A 25,142-nucleotide genomic window follows, 5' to 3' on the forward strand; every position below is an offset into this window, starting at 1 on the left:
CTAAGACCACTAGAATTACCATAAGGGTTGCCTGAATTCGTGCAGGGTGCTACACTTACATAAGTGAACACCATATACTAAGCCAGCCTCTCACAAAATCACATTGCAAATGTTCTTGAATTGTGTCTTATGCCTCCCCCTTCACCCATCTCTGTTTAGATACTTACAAAAAATGTACCTTAAATCGGTAAGCCCAAATGCTCTGCTCTAATCGCAATGTCTTGTGAATCAATCGAGTCCTAGTGAAAAAGCCAAAATTAGATAGCATCCTGGCATCATATGCCATCCCACAGTGAAACCAAAGTTAGCACTTATCATAAGGCGTTCGATACGCTGGAGTGGCCATTCTCATTTTACATCTTGCCGCGTATGGGCTTCAGTGACATCTTTCTGCGCAAGGTCAGACTCCTCTACACCAACCCCTCGGCACGTCTCCGTATCAATGGCCAAATGTCCGACCCTCTTATTATCGCCCGAGGCACACGTCAGGGGTGCCCGCTATCGCCTATGCTTTTTGCTATAGCCCCTGACCGCCAGATCGCGGCAGCACCATACCCACAGGGGTATTGGTTTCTCGTCCCGTTCCCTGCTAGTCTCAATGTATGCGGACGACGTTACGCTGTATGTCCATCATCCCCAGGAGAACCTCAGCCCCATGGTCCAGGAGATCATTCGCTTTGGCGGGCGTCGGGCATCCAGGTGAACTGGAGCAAGTTGGTTCTTTTCCCCTTGACTGACACCACTGTGCCATTGTCACCTGATTTTCCATTTGTGTGGGCTTCTGGCCCCACGCACTATTTGGGCATCTGGCTGAGTAGGGATCCGGATGAACTGTGGAGATCAAACTTTGGGTGTGCGGTAGACTGACTGGAATCCAGGATTCTATTGTGGAGCCGGCTTCCGCTGTCTTTGGCGGGCCACATCACAGTCGCCAAAATGGTTGTCCTTCCAAAATTCCTCTATTGTTTTTAAATATCCTTATCCCCCTCACCTCCATTTCTTTCGCAAATACCACTCCCTTATCATTTTGCTGGTCTAGGCGGGTAAACAGCCAAGAGTAGCTTATGACATCCTCACTCTACCCATGTCTGCCGGCGGGATGGGCGCGCCTGACTTCAAGCTTTATGCCCTGTGCGCCCAGACCAGCTTCCTGCACTATTGGATCTGACCCTCCCCCTTATCAACCTCATGTCGCAGTTGAGACAGATGTAGCATCTCCCTGGCCTCTGTCCACAGCTTTGTTTGCGCCCACGGTGCGCCCTCGGGGCGGGTTTGACACGGTCAAGACGCTGCGATGGGCCTGGTCTGGCCTGCGCCGGCGGTTTGGCATCCCCCTGCTCTCTGCCAACTTCGTGCCCATAGAGAACCACCCGGATTTTCCCTCACTTCAGGCCTCCAGCATGTCCAGGAGTATGACGCGCTTGGCCAGACGACAGTGGCGGATCTCTATCCGGAGAACACCTTTTATACTCTCCCTGACACCTCGGGCTGCGGGACACTCTTCTCTTTTACCAGCTGCGCGCCACGTGCCAAAAGTTGCATCCCACTTTTCCTCAGCCCCCACCCACCATGCCGGCTCTGGATTTCATCTATTCTTCCTCGTCCCGCACAACTTAGTTACCAAATTATATGCTCTCACTCTAGTGTCCGCCCCCATTTCCTCTGATCGTGCTCGGGAGGCATGGGGTGCTGATCTTGGTACCGACATCTCGCTGGCTTTATTGCTGTAATCAGACGAAGAAGTTGTCACCAAACTACCGGCTTCATTTGATCCATTTCAAGTACTTGCATAGGCTTTACCGCACCCCGGTGCAGCTCCACAGGCTAGGGCTCACTCCTGGAGACAATTGTGTGTGTTGCGCTGCTCCTGCAGTGGACTTCGCTCATCTTGCTTGGCTTTGTCCTAGGGTCTCGGAGTTCTGGCAGGTGGTGTGTTCCGCCATTTCTGACATCACTGGCGCTACGGTGCACCCTGATCCACCTCTGTTCCTTCTCGGTTTTGTCAAATTCTGCCCTGACATCTCTCGCCATCTGATCGCGATGCTGCTGGTCCTTGCTAGTCGTAGGATGGTCATGAGTTGGGGTCGCAGACCTGCTCCCAAGGTTGAGAGCTGGCTGGAGAACGCCTCTCGGAGCCAGACTCTCCTATCGGAGTTCTGGGATTTAATGCCTGCTAGGTCCCGACCTGTTGACATCTGGGGCCCTTTGGTTACCTACCTTCTTTCCTGTTCCCACCCCAGTGGCGCTGCGTCTCCCGCGCTCCCCGCCGGCCCTGGGTCCTCGGCGGCCGCCGGTGCTGGTCTGTGACTGCCTCTCCCCCCTGCCATGGGCGCTCCTGCCCTTCTTTCCTTAGCCCTTCACTGATGATACTGTTCTGTTTGTGTTACCCCACGAGGCGGGGACCTTGGTGTGGTGGAGCTGCAACATTATCCTCATGATTATTTACTGTGCTGACAGTTGACACCTCTCTGTAATGGTACGCTCGACCTACTCACTGTTTTGTATAGTTGCACTGCGATATTGCACGATGTGTCTGCCTTGATTCTTCTCAATTAAGGTATTTGAAAAATGTTTTAAAAAGTTAGCATTTATCATCAGCTAGACAACTAACACTCCTCTACTAGAAGCAGTGAACAACTGTATTCCACCACGCTAATGTTCTTGGTACCGGCGACCTTCCAATGAGGAGAATACACACCATGTGACGCGCTTCCCTATCAACATGAAAAACAAACTTCCTCGTAGTCCCTTATTGAACAAATTCCTTGTAAGCGTTTCTCTTCCTGGCACTTAATTAACCCTTTCAAACAGTCATTGACAGTAGCAACATAAGCTTTTATTTCAGCGTTTTAACAGGATAAATCTTTCATAGAAACTCAGTAGCAATTCAACAAAGCATATCGGGCAGGGTCACTGGAGTTCATGGAAGCAGTTCTCGAATTCTCTTGTCTCGGGCTTACTCTTCCTTGCAAGTGACTCGCATCGACGTTCCCAAAAGGCAAACAGAAAGACACTACCGTCACGAACTGTATAAGTTCTTAACGCTCTATGCATGCACCCGTCACCAAGATTCTGGGACACCGAGGCTAGGAATTTCCTAACTTGGACGAAGGGTAAGGGAACCAGGGCCACAGGGAGTGAAGAAAAGAGTGTTCGCATGCAGCGTGCACAACTTTATTTATGCCACAAGCCCAACAGTCCTGAGCCCTCCAACCTCCTCCTCCACCGTTCTCCCCACGTCACTTGCCTGGGGCTACGGTCCCTGGTGACCGTAGCATTGGCTATCGCGGTGTTCTGTTGCTCGGTGGGACAGCCGGATACGAGCACGGTGTGTGTTGGGGAAACCTCCCGTAGGTCAGCTCCGCCGTTCCGTCGAGTCGTCGACTCCGTGCTTCCTTCGTCTCGGCTCTTTACTCCGATGCCATGAACTTCGTTGTCCGATCTCTGGTCCTGCGTAGTCCCGGCCTCTCCCCTGCCGTTGTCCGACGCAGCTCTCTCTCCTCCGGGTCTCCAATCACCAGACGGCCCCCACCTGAACCAACGGTTCCCTTTTAACTCCTGTTCGGGCTTCTTTTCCTCTCGTGCGCCGTAGACTAGACCGCTTGATGTCTCTGGTTGACGTGGACCACTGGACACCATCTTGAAGTGCTCATTAACCTGGGTGATAGGGTGCTCTCTATCACATTGCCTCTTTTCTGGAGATGGACGATCGGGCCATTCAGCTGTCGGAAATCTGGAGAGATAATCTACATTTCCTTGGAACTTCCCTGGCATGTGCAGAGTCTGAAATGAAAAAGGCTGTAAGGCTAAAAACCATCTTAACACTTTAGCATTGGTTTCCTTGTGGGTGGCTAACCAAGTTAGAGGAGCATGATCGGTAACTAGAAAGAAAGTTCTGCCCAGCAAATAGTATTGCAAAGATTCCATTGCCCATTTGATTGCCAAGCATTCCTTCTCCATGGTGGCATATCGTGTCTCCCTCTGGAATAATTTGCGACTCAAGAACAGTACTGGCTTAAGCAATCCCTGATTATCGGGTTGAGATAATACAGCTCCCAGTCCTTTATCTGAGGCGTCTGTTTGTAGAACAAAGGTCTTTTTGTAATCGGGACAAGTCAAAAGCGGAGCTTGACACAAGACCGACTTTAGGGTTTCGAAGCTCTTCTCTTGTGTTAGACCCCACCCAATTTTTGCTCTTGAAGGTTTTCCTCTCAATAGGTCTGTGAGAGGGCTGGCCACGTCAGATAACTGGGGAATGAATCTTCGATAATATCCAACCAACCCTAAGAAAGTTCGTACTTCTTTTCTGGTGGTTGGTCGGGGAATGTTTTTGATAGCTTCCAATTTGTCTACTTGGGGTTTTAAGGTTCCCTCACTTATGGTGTAGCCTAAGTAATTTATCTGATGAGTACCCAGAGGGGTTTTCTTTGGATTTATGGTTAATCCTGCCTGAGCCAGAGTTCCAAATACATTTTCCACATGTTTGAGATGAGTTTTCCAATCGGGGCTATACACAACAATGTCATCCAGATAAGCCACGGCATAATTGTGATGGGTTTTTAGTAATATGTCCATAAGTCTCTGAAAGGTAGCCGGGGCTCCATGTAGCCCAAATGGCATCACTTTGAATTGATATAACCCTGAGGGTGTGGAGAAAGCTGTCTTCTCTTGAGCTGTCTCTGTTAGAGGTATTTGCCAATAGCCCTTGGTTAAATCAATGGTGGACATCACTCTAGCCTCCCCCAGTTTCTCAATTAGCTCGTCTACTCAAGGCATGGGATAATTGTCAAATTTCGAGTGAGCATTCACTTGGCGGAAGTCAATGCAAAAACGGATGCTGCCATCTGGTTTTGGTACCAAAACTATGGGAGATCGCCAATTACTTTGGGAAGGTTCAATGATACCTGCCTGTAACATCTTCTCTATTTCTTGTTCTACTGCCTCTCTCCTAGCCTCAGGTATTCGGTATGGTCTCACATTCACCACTCTTCCTGGAGCGGTAACAATATCATGGGCTACCAGGGACGTCCTCCCCGGTTTTCCTGAAGTAAGTTCAGGATACTGGTCAAGTAACTGTCCCAATTGTCGTTTTTCGTCTATAGTCAATTGAGGACCCATAGCTGGTCGTTCCTCCTGTTCATCCCTCCCCATCTCCTGAGGTAACTCTAAGGGAGTGATGGTCACGTGATTTATGGATTGGACTACTTCTGTCTCTGGAGATCCTGTACTTGGTTCCTCCCATTTCTTCAGTAAGTTAATGTGATATGTCTGCCCCACCTTATTAGTGTGTGGTACTGCTACTCTGTAAGAAACAGGGGTAACTTTCTGGGTAACGGTATAAGGGCCTTGCCAAGTAGCCAATAACTTCTTATCAGAAGAAGGGAGTAAAATCAGGACCTTGTCTCCTACCCTCAATTCCCTTGGCTGACTTGTTTTATCATACTGCTCTTTCTGTCTACTTTGCGCTTTGTCCATGTTTTGGTGCACTGTATCCCATAGGGTAGCTAAAGTTTCTTTGAGGGTCTGCATATATCCTAATAGCGGTTTCCCCTCATCCTCTTCCTCAGTCCACTGCTCAGCTGCCATGTCAAGTAAAGTACGGGGTTTTCTCCCAAACAACAGCTCGAATGGAGAGAATCCCGTGGATTTCTGTTCGTGTGTCCTAATAGCAAAGAGTACCAGAGGTAACTTTCTGTCCCAATCCTTCCCTGTCTCACGTATTAACTTCTTCAGGATGGTCTTAATTGTTCGGTTGTATCTTTCCACCAAACCGTCGGTTTGTGGGTGATAGACTGCCGTCCTAATCTGTTGAACTCCCAAAAGGGAACATACTTCCTTCATGAGCTTCGCCATAAAAGGAGTTCCCTGATCGGTCAACAATTCCAAAGGAAATCCTACTCGTGAGAAGAACGATATCATAGCCTGAGCCACAGTCAGCGTAGTCATGCTTGTCAGAGGTATAGCCTCCGGATATCTTGTTGCATAGTCCACTAGCACTAAAATATATTGATGCCCTCTGGCGGAAGGAATTAACGGACCTACGAGGTCCATTCCCACACGCTGAAATGGTACATCGATAATGGGTAAGGGACAAAGGGGTACTTTCTTGTCTCTGGAAGGATTTACCAACTGACATTTTGGACATGTAGCACAAAACCTCGCAGTTTCCCTATACACCTCTGGCCAGTAAAATCGATCCAGCAGATACTTCAAAGTTAACTCCTGCCCGTAGTGACCCCCACCCGTCTGGTTGTGGGCTAATTGCAAAGCTTGTTCCCGAAAAGCTACAGGTACCAATAACTGTTCTACTTTTCCAGTTGCTCCCTCACTCACTCGATACAGTAACCCTTGTTTTATGCAAAAATAGGGTCCTACCTTCTCTGAGACACTCTCTTGTACTTGACTCCATGCATTCGTGAGGGTGCTGTCATCTTTCTGAGCTGTACGGAAGCTTCGAGCAGGAGTATCTCCGTGCTCTGGGGAAGAAAGCAAACATGAAGCTAAGGACTGATATGCACTGTTATATCTCTCTTTGTCTCTTCTCTTCTCATTTTTGGATTTCTGCTCTCAGTCTCTGGGTTGAACTATGTTTTCACTAACAAACGGAGCCTCCTGTAGCCATTCCGCTCTGGCTTCTTGCTCTGAGGCTTCCATTAGATAGTCATGAAATTTAGGCAGGTCTGTTCCTAACAAAATAGTTTCAGGAAGTCGGGGAACCACTCCCACTCTCCAGACTTGTGGATAACCGTCTATTTCAAGCAAGACCTCGGCTAAAGGATATTCTTTAACGTCTCCATGTACACAGGACACTAGAACAATCTCTCCCTCACACAGAGAATTCAGGGGTATCAAGTCTTGTACTACTACCGTGTGGTGGCACCCGGTGTCTAACAGAGCATCAATAGGTTTCCCATTCAGTCTGATAGTTTTCTTGTACGTTTTTCTACCTTGACCTGTGACCAACACTCGCCCTCGGGACCAACCCACTTCCATTGGTTCAGATCCATCATTGTTTAAGGGACAGTTTCGGGATATATGTCCCCACTCGGCACATCTAAAGCATTGTGGTCCTACCTGAACAGGAGAGTTGGGTTTTAGAAAAGGTTTTTGTGGGGTTCTAATCGTAGGAAAGGGGCGTTTCTCTACATTATCATTGGAAGCTCGTGGGACAGGTTTGGGAAGTATAATGGGGGTCCTACCAGCAGAAGCTTTGAAGTCGGGGGACCTGTGATATGCACAAGCTAGCTCGATAGCAGATTGGGAAGTTAATCCAGGATGTTGCTTTAACCAGGCTCTGGTATTCACCGGTAACGCCTCTTGATATTGTTCTAGAAAAACTTGTTCTGTAACCTCATCCATGGTGGCAGTACTAGGTTGTAGCCACCGGCTTCCCAAATCTCTGACTCTGTAAAATAATGCTCGGGGATTGTCACCTGTGACCCACTTCTCCTTACGAAAACGGGCCCTATAATATTCTTGGTCACACCCTAGTCTTTCGAGGATTGCTTTCTTTATCTCTGGGTAGGGAGTTACTCCAGCTGGATTAGCTGCTTGGTACGCAGCCTGTAGTTCCCCAGATAATAATGGTGCTATATATTGTCCCCACCTTTCTACCGGCCACGTAGCGGTGGTAGCAACCCTTTCAAAATTGGTAAAGAAGAAGTCAGGATCTTCTCCTTCTTGGAACTTTTGTAACACATTACCGGGAATATTGGGGTGGACCCGGGCATTAGAAATTACATCTGTAAGACGGAGGATAGCCGTGTCTTGCACTTTCTGGTTACCGTAAACGGATCGCTTTTAAGGCCATGATATTGGCCTACAAGGCACTCCACGCTGTGGGAGCAAAGCATCTCCAAAAGAGATTGGTCTTTTACCAGCCGGGCCGCTCTCTGCGGTCTGAATCTTTGCTTCTGGCGGCTGTCCCTCGTGTCATGAGAGCTCGCCTGGGCGGCCGCTCTTTCAGTCTGCTGGCCCCACAGATGTGGAATTTGCTTCCACTTCCACTTCGGGGGGCTACTACTCTTCTGGATTTTAGGAGAGGTCTTAAAACTTGGTTGTTTACCCAGTAGGCCTCCCTAGCAGTCCCTCTTCGTCTTTGTGTGTGTTGTGTTCTCTTTTTAACTGTGTTATGTTATTCCGAATTAGTTCCCCTTACCTAAAGCGCCGGGACACTCTTTTTGAGTAACCGTTGCGCTATACAAAAGAATAAATAACATAACATAACATAACTTGTTAACAATGTTGCTTGTTCTTTCAAAGCCGTCTGAAACGCCTCCCTTTCTTTTCGTGCATGCTCATTCTGCTGCTCAAACACTAACTGCAAATGTCTCTGACCCTCCGCCAGCTGCGTTATCATATCTTGCACAGTCACTGGTTGCGTCATTTTGTATCAAATGGCGATATCCCACTTCTGACACCACTGTAAGCGTTTCTCTTCCTGGCGCTTAATTAACCCTTTCAAACAGTCATTGACAGTAGCAACATAAGCTTTTATTTCAGCGTTTTAACAGGATAAATCTTTCATAGAAACTCAGTAGCAATTCAACAAAGCATATCGGGCAGGGTCGCTGGAGTTCATGGAAGCAGTTCTCGAATTCTCTTGTCTCGGGCTTACTCTTCCTTGCAAGTCACTTGCATCGACGTTCCCAAAAGGCAAACAGAAAGACACTACCGTCACGAACTGTATAAGTTCTTAACGCTCTATGCATGCACCCGTCACCAAGATTCTGGGACACCGAGGCTAGGAATTTCCTAACTTGGATGAAGGGTAAGGGAACCAGGGCCACAGGGAGTGAAGAAAAGAGTGTTCGCTTGCAGCGTGCACAACTTTATTTATGCCACAAGCCCAACAGTCCTGAGCCCTCCAACCTCCTCCTCCACCGTTCTCCCCACGTCACTTGCCTGGGGCTACGGTCCCTGGTGACCGTAGCATTGGGTATCGCGGTGTCCTGTTGCTCGGTGGGACAGCCGGATACGAGCACGGTGTGTGTTGGGGAAACCTCCCGTAGGTCAGCTCCGCCGTTCCATCGAGTCGTCGACTCCGTGCTTCCTTCGTCTCGGCTCTTTACTCCGATGCCACGAACTTCGTTGTCCGATCTCTGGTCCTGCGTAGTCCCGGCCTCTCCCCTGCCGTTGTCCGACGCAGCTCTCTCTCCTCCGGGTCTCCAATCACCAGACGGCCCCCACCTGAACCAACGGTTCCCTTTTAACTCCTGTTCGGGCTTCTTTTCCTCTCGTGCGCCGTAGACTAGACCGCTTGATGTCTCTGGTTGACGTGGACCACTGGACACCATCTTGAAGTGCTCATTAACCTGGGTGATAGGGTGCTCTCTATCACATTCCTCTTGCTCAATAGTGTTGTCTGCTCGAAATTAAAAGACGGCAATCAAATTACTAGGGTAAAAGGATTACTTTAGAGTGCAAGGTAACCCTATTATTACAAAAAATCTTTTGCCAGGCCCAAACCTTCCTTTTTAATACATATAAGTCACTCCTAAGGTAAGCTCTAGACCACCCCAAGGGCAGGGTCAGTGTATGTAAAATATTGGGCGTATAATTTTAAGTTTTACATGTTCCTGTTAGTGAAAAACTCAAATGTATTTAACACTACTGCAAGGACTATCTCTCCAATAGGATAACATTAGAGTTTACTTATTACATTTTATATGTGTAATTTCCTAATGGGAAGAAAGAACTAGTACGTATTTGGTGTCTCTGGAATCCTAATTTAAAATCCTAACTTATGGTGTAGTTGGATTTTAAATTACAATTCTGAAAATGCCACTTTCAGACAGTTGGCATTTTCTTGCCTTATCCATTTGGTGCCTGCAGTCTGTCTCTGGTCACATGACTGGATTGACAGTTGGGTTGTGCGTATTTCTCCTAGACAGCCACACACAAGGGGAGCTTAGATGTGACTCGATGGGCCATTACGTGAGTGCTTTTGTGAGTCATTATTGTGTGCTCATAGCGCTACTGCTCTGGCTCCTGTCTTTTTAAAAAAATCACATCTTGTTATTTCTTTTAATTTTGATGCACCGTAATTCAATGGACTTCGATTTTTAAATACTTTGTTCACTGCCTACCTCACTTGCACAGCGTTTCCTTTCGACCCTTAGCTGTGACTTCTGGAGCGCTAACGCAGGGACAGGAACTTTCCCTGACCCGCCTGAAGATTAGCGCTCTAGTCGTTCAGGCTGTTGCACTTTGCTGGCTCCTCCCCTCCACTTCCTGCCGCCTACTTAGGCACGGCTGTGGCAAACGTGCAGCGGGCAAGCTCGTCTGCGCCCGTCCGCGCCACTTCGCGACAGGCGCAGGCCATGCTGCACAAATTTTGCCTAAACTGTCCTATCTTTCTGGTGACCTCTACAGGCTCAATATCCTCATGAAATGTCTGTGCAACATCCCTATGGATCAAGTATGGGGTCCCTTCTCATGTCGAACCTGTAGATGGTCCTCGCCTTGGTCGGCACCTGATTGTCGTCCTCAACGAGAGACCATCCCTACCAGCTTTCTTAACTTTAAAGGGGGGCTTATTAATTTACGGTTCATGTGCTGTCATAGTCAAGATGTCAAGGAACGAAACCTTTTTTTTAACCGAGACGTGGCTTAATGACTCCAGTAACCCCGACCTGGCAATTGCTCTTCCGCCTGGCTTTACCATCTTTAAATTGGACAGGTCAAGCGGGAGAGGTGGTGGAATAGCCATAGTCATTAGAAGCTCACTGAAATGCCATACATTTGATCTAGGCCCCCTTAAAGGTGCCGAAGGCATGGGTTTTTCCATCAGGCTCAATGCGGCTTCATCCTTCACTGGAGGCTTGATATATCGTCCCCCTGGTAGTGATACCATGTTTTTGGAGTCCCTGGGAGAATCCCTTGGTCAACTGTTATTGTGTTATCCTACCTTCACACTCATGGGCAACTTCAACCTTCAATTAGAGTCTAAAACTGATGCCCAAGTCATCAATTTTTATCAGACACTTGACATTTTCGGACTCCACCAACAAGTGGCCCAGGCTACTCATCGTGCAGGTCACACTCTCAATGGGGTTTGTTCTAACTTCCCTTTACTGGCTACATATTTGCCCATTTCGCAAATATGGACTGACCACTGTTTTATCCCCCTCATCATCAGCGTGCCCCATTCTGGGAAAGGGGCAAAGGTAACTCAGCAACCTCCATCTAATCCCAATTGGAAGGCTGTCGCCACCAGCATTAAGCTTAAACCTCTCCTGCAGTCGCAGTCCCCTAGCCTGTCTGGTGAAGTGGTCCAAGACTGGAAAACCTTTCATACATGGCTGCAACACGCTATCAAGGACTCTGTTCCCCCTAAGCCTTCCTCCTCAATGGAGAAAAGGAAAAAGATTGGTGCCCCCTGGTACACCCAGTCCCTGGTGGACAAACATCTTTTGTGTAAAAAGAGTGAACGCAATTGGAGGAAAACTTATGACCTGACAGCTAGAGCTCTTTATGTAGAACATAGGAATGCATACTTCGCGGGTATCAAAGCTGCTAAAAAAGATCACTATACTACAGCTATCAAGGAGGCTCAACAAAAACAAAAAACTGTTTTCTCTATAGTGAAATCTTTTAACCACCCTAAAGCTCTTCAATCTGTCATTCCGCCGTCTCAAGGTCTTTGTAATCAGATTGCCGATTACTTTGAGGAGAAAATCAAACTTCTTCAGGTGGATTTTCCGCCCATCTCCTCTCCTCCCTTGCAGGGCCCCAATGCCATGATGGGGACAACGGCTTATTCGCTCAGTAGGTTTGCCCCAGTGTCTCTCCTACAGACACGCGAAGCCATCATGGTTTGTAAATCAGGAGCGCCCTCTGACTCCTGTCCCCGCTGATACTCCACCAAATAATCGATGTTGTCAACCCCATCATAAATGTTATAGTCAACTCCTCACTCAGTTCAGGCACCATCCGGCCGGATTGGAAAAAAGCAATAGTTAAACCGCTTATGAAGAAACAAAATAAAAGTACTACTGATCTCTCCAATTTGCGTCCCATATCCCTTCTCCCAGTTCTTGGGAAGATAACAGAACACCTGGTCCATCAAGAACTTAAGAATTTTGTGGAAACGCACAATATTCTGCATCCTCAGCAGTCGGGTTTCCGTCCTAGGCACTCCACTGAAACAGCCCTTATTGAACTCTCCGATTCCATCAAATTCTTACAGGATGAAGGGAAAAACGCCGTCTTGATATTATTAGACCTATCGGCGGCGTTCGATACTATTTCACATAAAATTCTGATTGACAGGCTGAGAATAAATGGCATTACAGAGGTTGCCCTTGATTGGTTAAACTCTTTTTTATCCCAGAGAACACAAACTATCTCATTAGGTTCCTTCCTCTCAAAGGAAAACAAGCATTTACAATGCAATGGTTTTGCCTTTGTTAAAGTTAGAGCTATTGGCATTGCTCTTGACATTATTTTTATTTATGTTTTTTTCTAACATAAATAAATGGCATTGTCATTTACAATGCCAATAGCTTAATCTCTCGCAAATGCCACACACAAACACCCACAGAGAGCCCCCCCACACACACACAGAGCCCCCCCACACACACACCCACACAGAGCCCCCCACAAACACACAGAGCCTCACACACACACAGCCACACAGAGCCCCCCTCACACAGAGCCCCCCCCACACACCCACACAGAGCCCCCCCCCACACACTGCGAGCCCCCCCACACACTGCGAGCCCCCCCCCACACACTGCGAGACCCCCCCACACACTGCGAGACCCCCCCACACACACTGGGGATCAACATGAAAATAGGGCTATGACTGAGTTAGACCAAGAAGCAGGGGGTCAGTGTATTCTGCACTCCTCAATACGTTGAATAATAGTGGGGCTCACCAATCTATTGTCTTTGAATAAGTCAATAGGGACCCCATTTAGGCCCAGCACTTTAATACCTCCCTTTAGGGTAATTTTGGGGAATCACTACTATTTATGCTTCCTGGCATATCTATTAAAGTGGCGATGTTGTATTGCTTATAAAAAAGTGTCACACATTGATGCCGTGGGGTCATTGGGTCCATACACCTATCGGTCTCTTCAATCAGTGAATTTACAATTTTCCCAAAAAATTGAGAGTATTTTCTTTTATTGAAGGGAACGGGTGTGTTTGCTTAAAGGGCTTTTGTGACATCAAAGCTAGGATTAGAATTGATACCAAGAGCTAGACATTACCAGCCTGTATCAGCTTTACACAAAACAGAAGTTAACTTTTTTACAATGGGCTTTATTTGATAAGTGCCCCGCCCATAGACCGCCCTTTTCCCCCGTAGTCAGAGCAGTTGTGCCTGCTTTCCTGCGACTGTTGTCGTTCTTCAGAGCAGTCGAATGGAAGCTCCATAAATCATACTTTTAATACGCTGTACAATAAGTCTCAAAACGTGAATTCTGGATCAGGCCATCTAAACGTATAAAGCGTGAAAGTACACGTCTCCCACCGGAAACCGGATGCTTCCCTTGAATGGGGAGCGAGTTCCAGATGCGCAAAGAAGGTGCCATGACTCTCATCTGTCCTACAATAAAGTACACTATGACCCCACTAGCCACACCTAGCCAGCGTCATGGAAACCAAGGTTCATTCATAAAACTCAGCTCACAGGAATTTCCTCCCCTTGCCTGACCCCAGGCTGCTGTCAAGTCAGCTTTGCTCAAGGTGACAAAAAGAGAAAGAAATGGAATATGAATTATGTAGCAATCTTGCACATAGTGCCCCTGAGCTCAACGACCCCACCAATAATGCAAATGACTGACAAAGGAGGGCACCGAGTAGACAGGGGAGTTGATGAAGCACAAAGGCATGCCAGAGTCCGAGCTGTCAAAGACCTGGGAGGCAGGCGGAGACAGGAATGCGTGCAGAGAGGTAATGCTGGAAGCATAATGGGGTGGCAGGAATGGGCAGACTGGCTAAGAAGTGGACCAGCAGGGAGGCAGCAGCACTGACCAGGCATGGGTAAGGCTGGAGACCGTGGAGAGTCAGGTAGATGTGGCGAGCCGGCAGCAGCCACAGGGAAGCAAGGCCCGAGCACAGCTTAAGGTGATAAACTACGCAGCCTCCATTTGCCATGATTTGGATTTTTTAGACCCTGGGCTTCCTTGTACTCAGTGTGGGGGGGCATTATAACACTGCGGAAAATGGCCCACCCCCTGCTATCGATTCACCCTCCCACAGACGCAGGAAGAACGCCTCCCATAACTTTTTACAAGCGTGTCCGGCTGCCAGCTGAGCTCAACTGCAATTGAAATGCACTGTACCTTTAAGAAGTACCGAGGTCCAGATCTTGGTTCTCGGCGGGATAGAGCAGATTTCCCCTCAGGGATAACTAACCCAAAACGCGGACCGGCTGCACGATGTTGAATGGCTGCACGCATTCAGCTTCACAGCTCCGCTCCTGCCGTCTCTTCCCCCGGGGCTCCCTCAGCACACGGGAGCCCCGCACCATCCAGCACTTCTCCTCCGGGGCTCCATGCGTCTCCGGGCGGGGGCGGGATTTCCGGCCGGCCGCGCCAGGATTGGCCGGCCGGCCAACCACTTCCGAAATGACGGCGGCTGCAATGAGGGCGGGTGCCGTCAATGCCAGCTCAGATTCGGGGGCGTTCCCGAGAACAGGCTTTAGGCTGACGTAGCCAAAAGCCAAAAATTCTCGGGAACGCCCCCGAATCTGGTCCGGCATTGACGGACAGGCCCGTCTTCCAATGGCTAGCCTCCATTTATGGAGCTAGCCAATGAAAGACGGGGGCCGTTCCTGTCTCCCATACCATACTCATTAGGTTTTCGCCTGCGCGAAAAAGCTGCGCAGAGCGCAGCTTTCACCAGGCAAAACCTAAAAAGGTAACATCTGGAGTTCCACAAGGCTCCATTTTGAGTCCACTATTATTTAATATCTACCGTATTTTCCGGCGTATAAGATGACTTTTTAACCCCTTAAAATGTTCTGGAAGGTCGGGGGTCGTCTTATACGCTGGGTGCCAAAATTTACAGTATGTATTCAGGCGTTTTTACATAGCGCGGACTTCACCCGAAGGTGTCAGACTGCTTCTCAATAGGAAATGGTGCATTACAGGAGGTAAAATTGACATGTGTGCAAGTAGATGTACGGTATAATATTGCAATAAATGGAGGGCACTCAAACACAAGAACTAACGTTACGTAGGCGATGGTGGCACTGTGAAAGTATCAAAAGCAAACAAAAAGTACCGTAAGAGGTAGGAAATAGAACAACACGATATCAGCCCCTCGCCAGCCAGAGGCAACAGTGCGGCCAATACTGCAAGATTGCTCTAAAGAGGGTGACTGACTGGCAATAAATGGAGGGCACTCAAACACAAGAACGAACGTTACGTAGGCGATGGTGGCACTGTGCAAGTATCAAAAGCAAACAAAAAGTACCGTAAGAGGTTGGAAACAGAACAACACGTTAACAGCCCCTCACCAGCCAGAGGCAACAGTGCGGCTAATACTGCAGGACTGCGTTGGACTGCGTTGGAAGTGGGGGTAGTCTTATACGGCGCGTATAGCACGAAACCTAAATTTTATCAAGAAAAGTAGGGGGTCGTCTTATACGTGAGTCGTCTTATACGCCGGAAAATACGGTATATGGTGCCTCTCATCACCCTAATCGAATCGTATGGGATATTTGTGACTTCGTATGCCGATGATACACAAATGATTGTATCGTTAGATAAAAACACCACCAGTGCAGAACAAAATTTCCAGAATTGTCTGACTGACGTTTTTCGGTGGATGGACGATAACCACCTGAAATGTAATGCAAACAAGACGGAGATATTACCTATGGGGAAACATGGCAACTTTAACCCAAATAAATGGTGGCCAGAAGGTTCCACTGCACCGCCCAATTCGGTAGAAGTAGCCAGAAACCTAGGGGTCCTTTTTGACTCCTCTCTGTCCTTCGACCATCATGTTAGGAATGTGGCTGGCAGTTGCTTTAGTATTAATAAATCTCTAAAGAAATCTTTTGATTTCCTTCCTACCGATTCTAGAAAGGCGGTTGCAGTGGCCCTCATACTTTCCCGTTTGGACTACTGTAACGGTCTTATGGCAGGGGTCAAAAAAGCCACTCTGAAAAAGCTACAGAGTGTACAACATGCAGCCGCAAGACTTGTGCTTAAATTACCCAGAACGTCCTCCGCATCCACGGCCCTAAAGACTCTGCACTGGCTACCATTACACAAAAGGATTCTGTTTAAAATCCTTCTAACTACTTTTCGAGATTTTAACAACATCGGCCCTAGGTATCTCTCAAGAAGATTTACTTGTTACAAGCCATCTAGAGTCTTGAGATCAGCAGGTGGCAACCTGATTACCATGCCCAGGTTTCGCTACAAAACCAAGGGGGGGAAATCCCTCACAGTCTTTGCCACCAAAGCCTGGAATGCCATGCCCATAGAACTCAGACTTCTCAATCCAGAGAGTTCTTTTAGGAAACAATTAAAAACTTGGATTTTCAATCCTTCTGATGCATATGTAATGGACGCTATCTAACTCTCACAGTTTGTTGCCTCAGATGCCCCGCAGCGCCAGGATGCTCCTTTCGGAGCGGCAGTTAGCGCTCTATAAATACCCCATACAAATACACAATTAATGACAGAATAGGAGGGAGGAGCTGGTACCGGACTCACTTACACCTGAATAGGCTGTCTCCTGTCTCCACACAAAGGACTGCATACCCCCTGTAGTTAGATCAGAGCCAGGGAAGGCAGGGCATCTGTGCACTTCAAAGGCATGCCTCTAGAAACTTTTCCCTACTTCAAAGGCAAAACTATGCATAAAAGGAGGACCTCAGACACCACAATTTCAGTACACTTCTGGACCTAAGGATACTCTGCCAGGAAGGAGGACTGCTGAGCTGCTGAAAGGACTGCCACTCTGCTGCACTAGAGGAACTGCTGCCCTGCTGTGCTGACTTGCATCTCTTGAACCCAGAATTACTCCAAGGGCTAGTTGGCTTGCCTCCTGATCTGAAGCCTCAGGGACATAACAGTCTTCCAACAACTTTGCATATGTATTTGGACTCTGCTATCTGTCCCACCCCAGTCCTGGAACCTTGGAAGTGGGCTTAAGGTGCTTCACCAGCATCTGGATCTAGCTGATCCAACGCATCTCCTCTGCTGTGAGGCGCAACCGCGAGCAGAATCAACATATCTCCGCTGCTGTGTGGATTGGACCAGTCATAAAGTCTTGATTTGTCTCCGCAGTATGCATGCCTTCAGAATTATCGCTGTGCGCCGCATTCTGGGATCCAGGCCTCACATCTCTCGTCGACGGCAGCCTCGAAGACAATGCAAGAAAAACACATCACAGGCTTGCAGCTCTTTTGGACTGATGCATCATCCCAACTGCACTCCACATCCTCAACAAGAAACTTTGCAACGCAAGCCCCATCAAAAGGATCCTCGACGTCAACGCAACATAACCACCAAACGCTGCACCTTTGAAATGGTGCATTACTTTGTCTGCGCAACACATCTTTGACAAGGATCCACACAAGGCTACGCAACCCAGATTTCAAGTTACTTTGTACAGTGGTCCTAATGTTAGATTAGGCCCGTTGATGCTTACGCAGTGCCCTATATAAGTTAGCATTCGCTGTGCCATTTTCTTTAATTGTACTCCATTTTACCTGATGATCGAAACTAATCTTTTGCTATTTCTGAGAAATGCCCTTTGCTGAGTTTTGTTTCTGCAATAAAGAACTGTTAGTGACAGCGCCCTCTCCCACTTGTCTAGTAGTTTGATCGCAGCTCAGGGTGCATCGGTCTTGGACTGTGCTAAGTTGCATAGATACATGAGCAGAAACCTTTTTTATGTAGTGCATCTGCCTAGAAAATTCCACTGTGGGGGTGTTCTTAACCGACTATGAAATGTACTTAATGTATTTCTATGCTTGCTGGTCTTCAGTTCCTTCTGTAGCTCTCTCAAGAGATTGCACAGGCAGGGCTCCGCTCTGAGTGTATACAAATAAACAATTATTAGTGTATATTCTCCACTGTCTCTCAGAATCTTTATTTGGTACGGAAGGCCGAGAGAATATCTGAGGTGACCCGGGTGGCCCTAAGCAGGTCAATGCGATTCATCGGGTCCGAGATGTGATGCGGCGCACATCCTTGCGGTGGCCAACATAATATTTAGCCAGGGACACTTGCATCCCTAACAGATAGAAGAGACGTTGGAAAAGGGACGTGTTTTGGAGTGGACATAGTGTACCACCTATAGAAAACCCATCTATTTAAACTATCACCTCAAAACTGACTCCAATTTGGAAACAGGTACCCGCATACAAAGATTAAATCTATCAAGGCCGCCAATCGGAAGACTGTCTATTTTAGACAGCCTTTTAATTTGTAACAGGTAGCCCAACGCATCCAGAGAATAAATCTATCAAGGTCATCAGTTTGAAGATCGTTTACATTAGGCAGAATCTTTGGATCAGATCAGACTCTTTTGAGCCTTCCAGTAGTTGGTCCACTTCTCTAATCTGTCATCTACATAAGAGGAAGACACATCCAGACAAAAAAGTTTGGGAATGTTTTATACAGCATTCACTGGTAAAAAGAACAATCCTGAAGAAGGCATTTGCCGAAACATGTTGGTGGTATTCTGCAAATCACTACCAGTGGCTTTCTGACCTTTTTTGTGTCCATGCTCATAATAAGTTTCAAACATTTTCTGTATAAAATGTGTTAGATTTCTCAGAATTTGTTCGAATTGCATGACATTTATATGAAAATTAACATAATGTGAAATAGATGTACCAATATGTTCATATTGAAGTGCACATCAGTAAAGTGAACATAGACATATTGTATATTTTGTATATTTTTTTACTGGACAATAAAAAATCAGATATTAATAAAAAATGAACTATATTTTCTTAATTATATGATTACAGTGTTCATTAAGCTAAGAAGAATCTATGGTTAACGCACATACTTTATGCATCAATAGCACTGAGCCCGGTGCTATGTTTTCTTTCTAAAACAGACCTAAGCAGGCCACTTCCTTCAATTGGCGCCTGAACTGGAATTCCTTCGGGTTATGACCCATCCCTTTTCTGCAGACTGAGGGGGGGACAAGGACATCATCAGGAAGGATTAAGGGCTCAGAGATCCCTGCACAAAGATCTTTGTTACTGGCAGCTGTTGCCTCTGTCCCACCGGAGGGTGTTTCATCCAGTGGTCATCCTGACTGAGGTCCTGAACAGCGAACCCTTGATCTGGCTGTTTGGTCCGAAGAGTCGGCAGTGGAGAACTGGTTTATCTTTACCTCTGATATCAGGTGAGTCAGTTTTGGTTCTATGTGGATGTGGTACCATTGTGATTTGGTTTTGTTTCAGCACTAGGACTGTTTTGATGAAAGGTGTTTGGAAATACTTTGCCAGGTAAAATAACGCTTTATTTTGCAATGCCTGGTTTCAATAAACTTTGGAGTTTGTGCTCTTATTGTTGTTCTAAAGATACACAGTTGGAAGAAGACAGTCTATGTTTGACTCTCTTCATACCTGGCAGAAAGAGGTCAATTAGAGGCGATTGAAAATGGAAAAGGAGGCTAGAAAGCAAGGTATGCAGACTCCTACACAGAAGGCGGTTGCTTACGATAAGGAGAAGCAGGAAATCGGAATAAAGCGTGAAGATAGGAAATTTCGGTTGCACATTGATAAGCCATTTGTGGCTAAGGATATGGGAATATTTTGATGGACGCCTTGTTAGACACTCAACCCCTGCCACCATATGTCCCAGAACGAATATATCCCATTGTTCCCCATCAACATCAACAACCTGCACAAGGTGCATCCGCCCCTACAGTTGTCACGCCCACTGCTCCAGTTAATATACCCCCTACTCCTCCTCTTCCATTACACTCTTTAACTTCTGCAATACCTTTTACTCCTGCTTGAGGTATTCATCCTCCATTGTCCTTAATTACTAACACACCAGTGTGCGAACCAGAAGATAGAGATCTCACTGGATTCAGAGAACAGTCATGGCTGTTAATGCGATCCGGGGTGGGGGATTGAGAGAAGAAAGAAATAGCAGACCAGGCAATAATTTGGATTCGCAACCCAATTTATAGTCTCACAGATATCTGGCATGTAATGCAGGACTTCGAACCCTTTCTGCAGCAACATGCTCTTAACCCCTTCGACGCTCATTACGAGCTGGGCTCGTCATGGCGTAGCCTCCTCGCACGCTCATGACGAGCCCAGCTTGTCACGTAAAGTGCGATTTTGAAAAACCCAGCGTACGGGCGGAATTCCGCCCGCACGCATGCGGTTAAACACTTGCCTCCACCCTAATTGACCTTTGGTGCACACACATTGAAACATAAGCACCCTAAATATTATTTGATATTAATGAAGGCACTTATGTACATATTTTGGAGCCTACCTCTTTGTATAGAAAGTTTCCACATTGTTGAATTATAGAGATAGCCTACATGATAAGAGTCCCACCAAAATAACTCAATTCCCATTGTGAGAAATTCATCCCGTTCATCACCCGGAAATCCCAGAATTAACAGATCAACATGGGGTGGTTACCAGACCAGGTGTGGCCGACCATTTTCAGGAACAATGGGTTTATAGTCCATGAAAAGGGAATAATGTTCTGGCCTTTAAGGCTACGCTGCCCAACCCTAGGAAAAATCCTACTGCCTACTATAAAGAGTTGACAGGGCTGCCTCCTCTACTGTGATGACCCTTGCTGATATTGAAATGTTTTTTGGTTTACTAGTTCCAGTTGATATTTGGCGGCAAGTTCATACCCAAGACCATGTCGCCGAGCTGGGCGGAACGTGTAATGTGATTAGGGTTTGGGATCGAGATAGGAAGCCAAGAGACAAACCATGCGATGTATAATAGCATACATGCATACCTTCATTCCCCCCCAGAAAGTTAATTGGGATAGATTGACTGCCTGTCGGCAGAAGAAAGATGAAAGTGTTTCTGATTTTTTTCACTAGTTTGAAGAGACGTTTTTTGGACTACAGTGGGCAGGATATGTCTACGGAGGGAGGAGTCCATCTATTTGTTGATAGGTTTGTCACTAATCTCCTTCCCAATATGAATACAATGTCTGGACTCCAGTCGTCTGAGAGCACTTGCTCTACATCCTCCCCCTCTGTGATCTTAAATATGGCCCAATATCATGAGCATAGGGAAAATGAAGAGAAAGACAGAAATGATAAAAAGCATATAGATTTGAAGACAAAGGTATTACTGCAACAAGCATATCAGGGTAACTTCAGTGACTGAGATCCCAACAGCATCTTCCTCGTACTAGATAGCCTCCAACAACATCTTTTGGGCAGAATCAGTGTGCGTACTGTAAGGAGGAAGGTCACTGGCTCAGCCAGTGCCCCATACTTTTGCAAATGGTTTTGTACATTCGAGCACGAGGTTCTGGACCCAGGGGCCGCAGGACCAATAGGCTGCAACACACTACTTCCCCTGTTGACCGTTCTGACAATTATTTTGATGACACTAAGGATAGGCAGTACTACAATGACGACTATGATATTGATGATGTGATAGGGATGTCTTATGGTTAGGACAGCCAGGGACAGGGTACAGGACCAGTTCAAATACCTGTAGACCAGCATTGTCCTTATGTCAAAATAGATCTTCAAGGGTCTCCTAGTGGGTTCCTGGTTGATACGGGCAACAAAAAAATGGTCTAATATCCGACACCTGGTTCCTGGGCGCCCCTGTCCGGGCATAATAATGATTTGCTGGGATATCAGGCGTACCGGGTGTGAGCCCCATTTCACGCCCTCTTGCTCTTACCACTGGTCCTTTAACTGTGGATTCTCCATTTCTTTTAACATCTAATTGTGGTGAGAATTTGATGGGTTTGTACTTACTAAAAAAATTGCATGCTACTATCTATTGTTCCCCTGACGATGTTTACATTACAATGGGCCCGGATGGAGGTACTAGACAGTCTCTATCTAAAGATGCCCCCCTTCCACCTGATTTGATCGAATAACCCCTATGTTATGGGCCACTGGTGACACCGATGTAGATTGCTATATTGCCCTGTATTCCTCAATATAAAATACCACAAGCAAGAGAAAGAGCCCTTCTTAAAATAGCTTGGGATTTAATACGCTAAGGGGTTGTTGAGGAAACTACAGGTAACATATGTAAAATATAAAATTGTAATCCCGCAATTCCCAGTGGTTCCTGATATCACTGCACTATTAACGATGATTCCATCTACCGCTACGTTTTTCTCAGTTATTGATTTGTAAAACGCATTCCTTAGCATTCCTATACACCCAGATAGCAGGTATATGTTTGGATTTACACTTGCTGGCAAACGTTTCTGCTTCTGTGGCGCTCCTCAAGGCTATACTGAAAGTCCTAGTATTTACAGCAAGCATTGAAAGGTCAGTTTGATTCACTCTCGCTTTCTCCAGGTAACGTATTGGTGCAGTATGTAGAGGATTTGTTAATTGATTCTGACACGGAACAAGGTTGCAAGGACTGTAAGGTGAAATTATTGTTTTATCTGGCACATCATGGACATAAGGTATCTTTCTTGAAGTTTCAGTATTGTCGACAGGAGGTCACCTATTTAGGTCACCTAGGGCTAACGCCAGAACGCATCACTACCATCACTAATATGCCTCTTCTGCAAACTCAAAAAGATGTGCGCGCTTTCATAGGCATTACTGCCTACTGTCAAGAGTGGATTCCTAATTACTCCCTATTAATCCAACCTCTGATTGCATTAACAACGAAAGACATGCATGAGCCTCTACCTTGGATGCCTGATTATCAGCACTCCTTTGAACAATTAAAGGTTACGCCTTGTTCTGCTCAGTGCTAGGCATACCTGACTATAAGAAACCTTTTGTGCTCTACTTTCACGAGATTGCTGGCTGTGCTCTTTCTGTCTTGACTCAAAGATTCGATGATAGACAGAGACCTTGAGCTTATTTTTCCGCTGTGCTTGACCCTTTTGCAACTGCCCTCCTGAGCTGTTTGCGAGCTGTTGCGGCTGTGGCCTCTTCAATCAGTCGGCTGGACTCGTACTCGATACTGACCTCACAGTTATGGTACCTCATGCTGTGGATACACTTTTGAATAAAATTAGTACACAGCACCTCACCAGTACATGTCTTACTGGCATTGAATTGAAATTGTTTGCCAAGCATATTACGATTAAAAGATGTGCCACTCTAATTAAGCCACGTTAGTAACCTTCCCTTCCGAAAACGATACAGTAGATAAGCATGACTGTATTTTACGAACAGAAGAAGAGATGAAAGGACGGGTAGACTTGACCTATGTTCCCTTATCTGATCCCCAAGGAGAACTATATGTTGATGGCTCTTGTTTTAAATGACCAGATGGCACCACTACTGCAGCTTATGCTATCACTATATTGCGCACAGTAGTTGAGACATCAAGGGTCCCTTATCAGTCCACAACGACAGCAGAACTCGCTGCCCTTATGCGAGATTGTGAACTGAGTGTAGGTTTGGTTGTCATTATCTACACAGACAGCCAATATGCATTCGGGGTCACACATAACTTCGGGCGATTGTGGGCAGAGAGAGGGTTCCTTACTTCATATGGCACAGTGATACAACATGCACATCTTATATTGCGGCTGTTATCTGCATTAACATTTCCTAAGAAAATGCTGATTGTGAAGTGCAACGCCCATAAAAAGTAACAGATGGTGTTGGTAGAGATAATGCGTTTGCAGATCGACAGCCAAGGAAACTGCTCAAAGTAAGATGAAGAGAATGTTTGTTGCAGGTCCAGCTAGGTAGGTTCCTGAGAATGCCATGTTTGAAAATAAGGTTGAGAGTATGAATTCCTTGATTCGGAATGCCCCAAACTATCTGCAGTGATAACGGATCTCATTTTAATGGGAAAGTGATTAGATTAATATGTGAAGGTTTGCATATTAAACAGTAATTTAATGCCGCCAATCACCTTCAGTTAGCGGGTTTGGTTGAGAAGTACAATGGTACGCTCCAACAGAAAATGGCAATAATTCAGGAAACAGCAGTGTTGAGATGGCCAGATGCCCTTCTTTTGGCTCCTTTGTCAACTAGGACTACAGCACATTCTACAACTGGCTTATCACCCTATGACATTGTGTTTAGATGCCCAGCCAATGTCTAGTGAGTCCCACGTCCTCGAAAGTATTCTGACATTGAATGTCCTGTATTGCTTGATTATCTTTGACAATTGATAGAAAGTTTGCGTTCTATTTACCAACAGGTACGAGATTCCTTACCTCCTGAACCAGAGGGACCTCGCCACAATATAGAGCCTGGTGATTTTGTGCTGGGTAGGAATTTTCAGAGGAAGAAAAGTTTGGAGCCCAGATGGAAAGGTCCTGAGCAGGATCTGTTGGTGACACAGATTGCTGTAAAGGTTGCTGGTCGAAAGAACTGCGTTCATGCAACCCACTGTAAAAGAATACCCCTGCCGCTGCCTTATGACCAGTGGGTCAAGGAGGGAATAGGAGACGTTGAATGTGAGCAAGTCCCCAGATTTCTGCAGTTCAGTGATGCACAATAAATCTGGACCCAAACAGAAAAGGTGAATGATGACGTTCTGAATTAGGCTGTCTCACCAGAAATAAGACCTATTCAGCTGCCTTTGTTTAGTGATCACACAGTGCCTTGGGCTGCCAGGTACAATTTACGTCCTCGGTCGAGGATCACAGAAACTAAGGAGAAATAAGATTAGGGATGGACTCTACAAAGTAAGGCAGTATTGAGTAGCAGTACTAACGAGGGATTGGAATAAGTGAAAATTCTGCATTTGCTTTGCTTTTGTTTTTTGAACATTAGTTAGGGTTAAGTATACTCTGAGAGTACACCACCTTTATCGGCGTGGGATAGATTAGGAGAAGAGCTTAGGACGGAGCAAGCTCCACCGCCGGTGCTCAAGCGCGCCAACTAATTGATGGACGATAGGAGCCTGTACAAGTGAGGCTCTGATGGACACTGGGAACATTCATAATTTCTTTGCATCTCTTTCTTTCAATTCATTATGCATCCTTTTGGCAGGAAAGTTGACAAAGAGGAGCTGCCAATTGTCACTGTGCAACATA

At 46.5% G+C, this 25,142-nt stretch overlaps 2 protein-coding genes across 2 annotated transcripts in view; both read right to left on the minus strand.

Annotated features, from left to right (window-relative positions):
* LOC144819772 (neuronal acetylcholine receptor subunit alpha-7-like) overlaps positions 1 to 25,142 on the minus strand; it is an 892,484-nt gene that overhangs the window by 362,470 nt on the left and 504,872 nt on the right. The window lies entirely within an intron of this gene.
* On the minus strand, positions 6,372 to 8,386 carry LOC144819135 (uncharacterized). The gene is made up of 3 exons (XM_078677120.1): positions 8,228 to 8,386; positions 7,075 to 7,797; positions 6,372 to 6,476 (listed from the first exon to the last, which is right to left on the minus strand). Exons 1-3 carry the CDS (start codon positions 8,384 to 8,386, stop codon positions 6,372 to 6,374), a joined length of 987 nt encoding a protein of 328 aa, XP_078533246.1.

The sequence above is a fragment of the Lissotriton helveticus genome, chromosome 2_1, assembly GCF_964261635.1.
Source record: "Lissotriton helveticus chromosome 2_1, aLisHel1.1, whole genome shotgun sequence".
In the NCBI taxonomy this organism is placed as follows: domain Eukaryota; kingdom Metazoa; phylum Chordata; class Amphibia; order Caudata; family Salamandridae; genus Lissotriton; species Lissotriton helveticus.

What these genes read in the sequence shown, in the direction of transcription:
- LOC144819135 (XM_078677120.1), bottom strand. Translation starts at nt 8,386, where the DNA reads ATGACGCAACCAGTGACTGTGCAAGATATGATAACGCAGCTGGCGGAG. An exon ending in CAACATTGTTAACAAGTTAT is followed by an intron (nt 7,798 to 8,227) that starts GTTATGTTATGT and finishes TGGCCTTAAAAG; the next exon opens with CGATCCGTTTACGGTAACCA. An exon ending in AACCCAACTCTCCTGTTCAG is followed by an intron (nt 6,477 to 7,074) that starts GTAGGACCACAA and finishes TTTCTTCCCCAG; the next exon opens with AGCACGGAGATACTCCTGCT.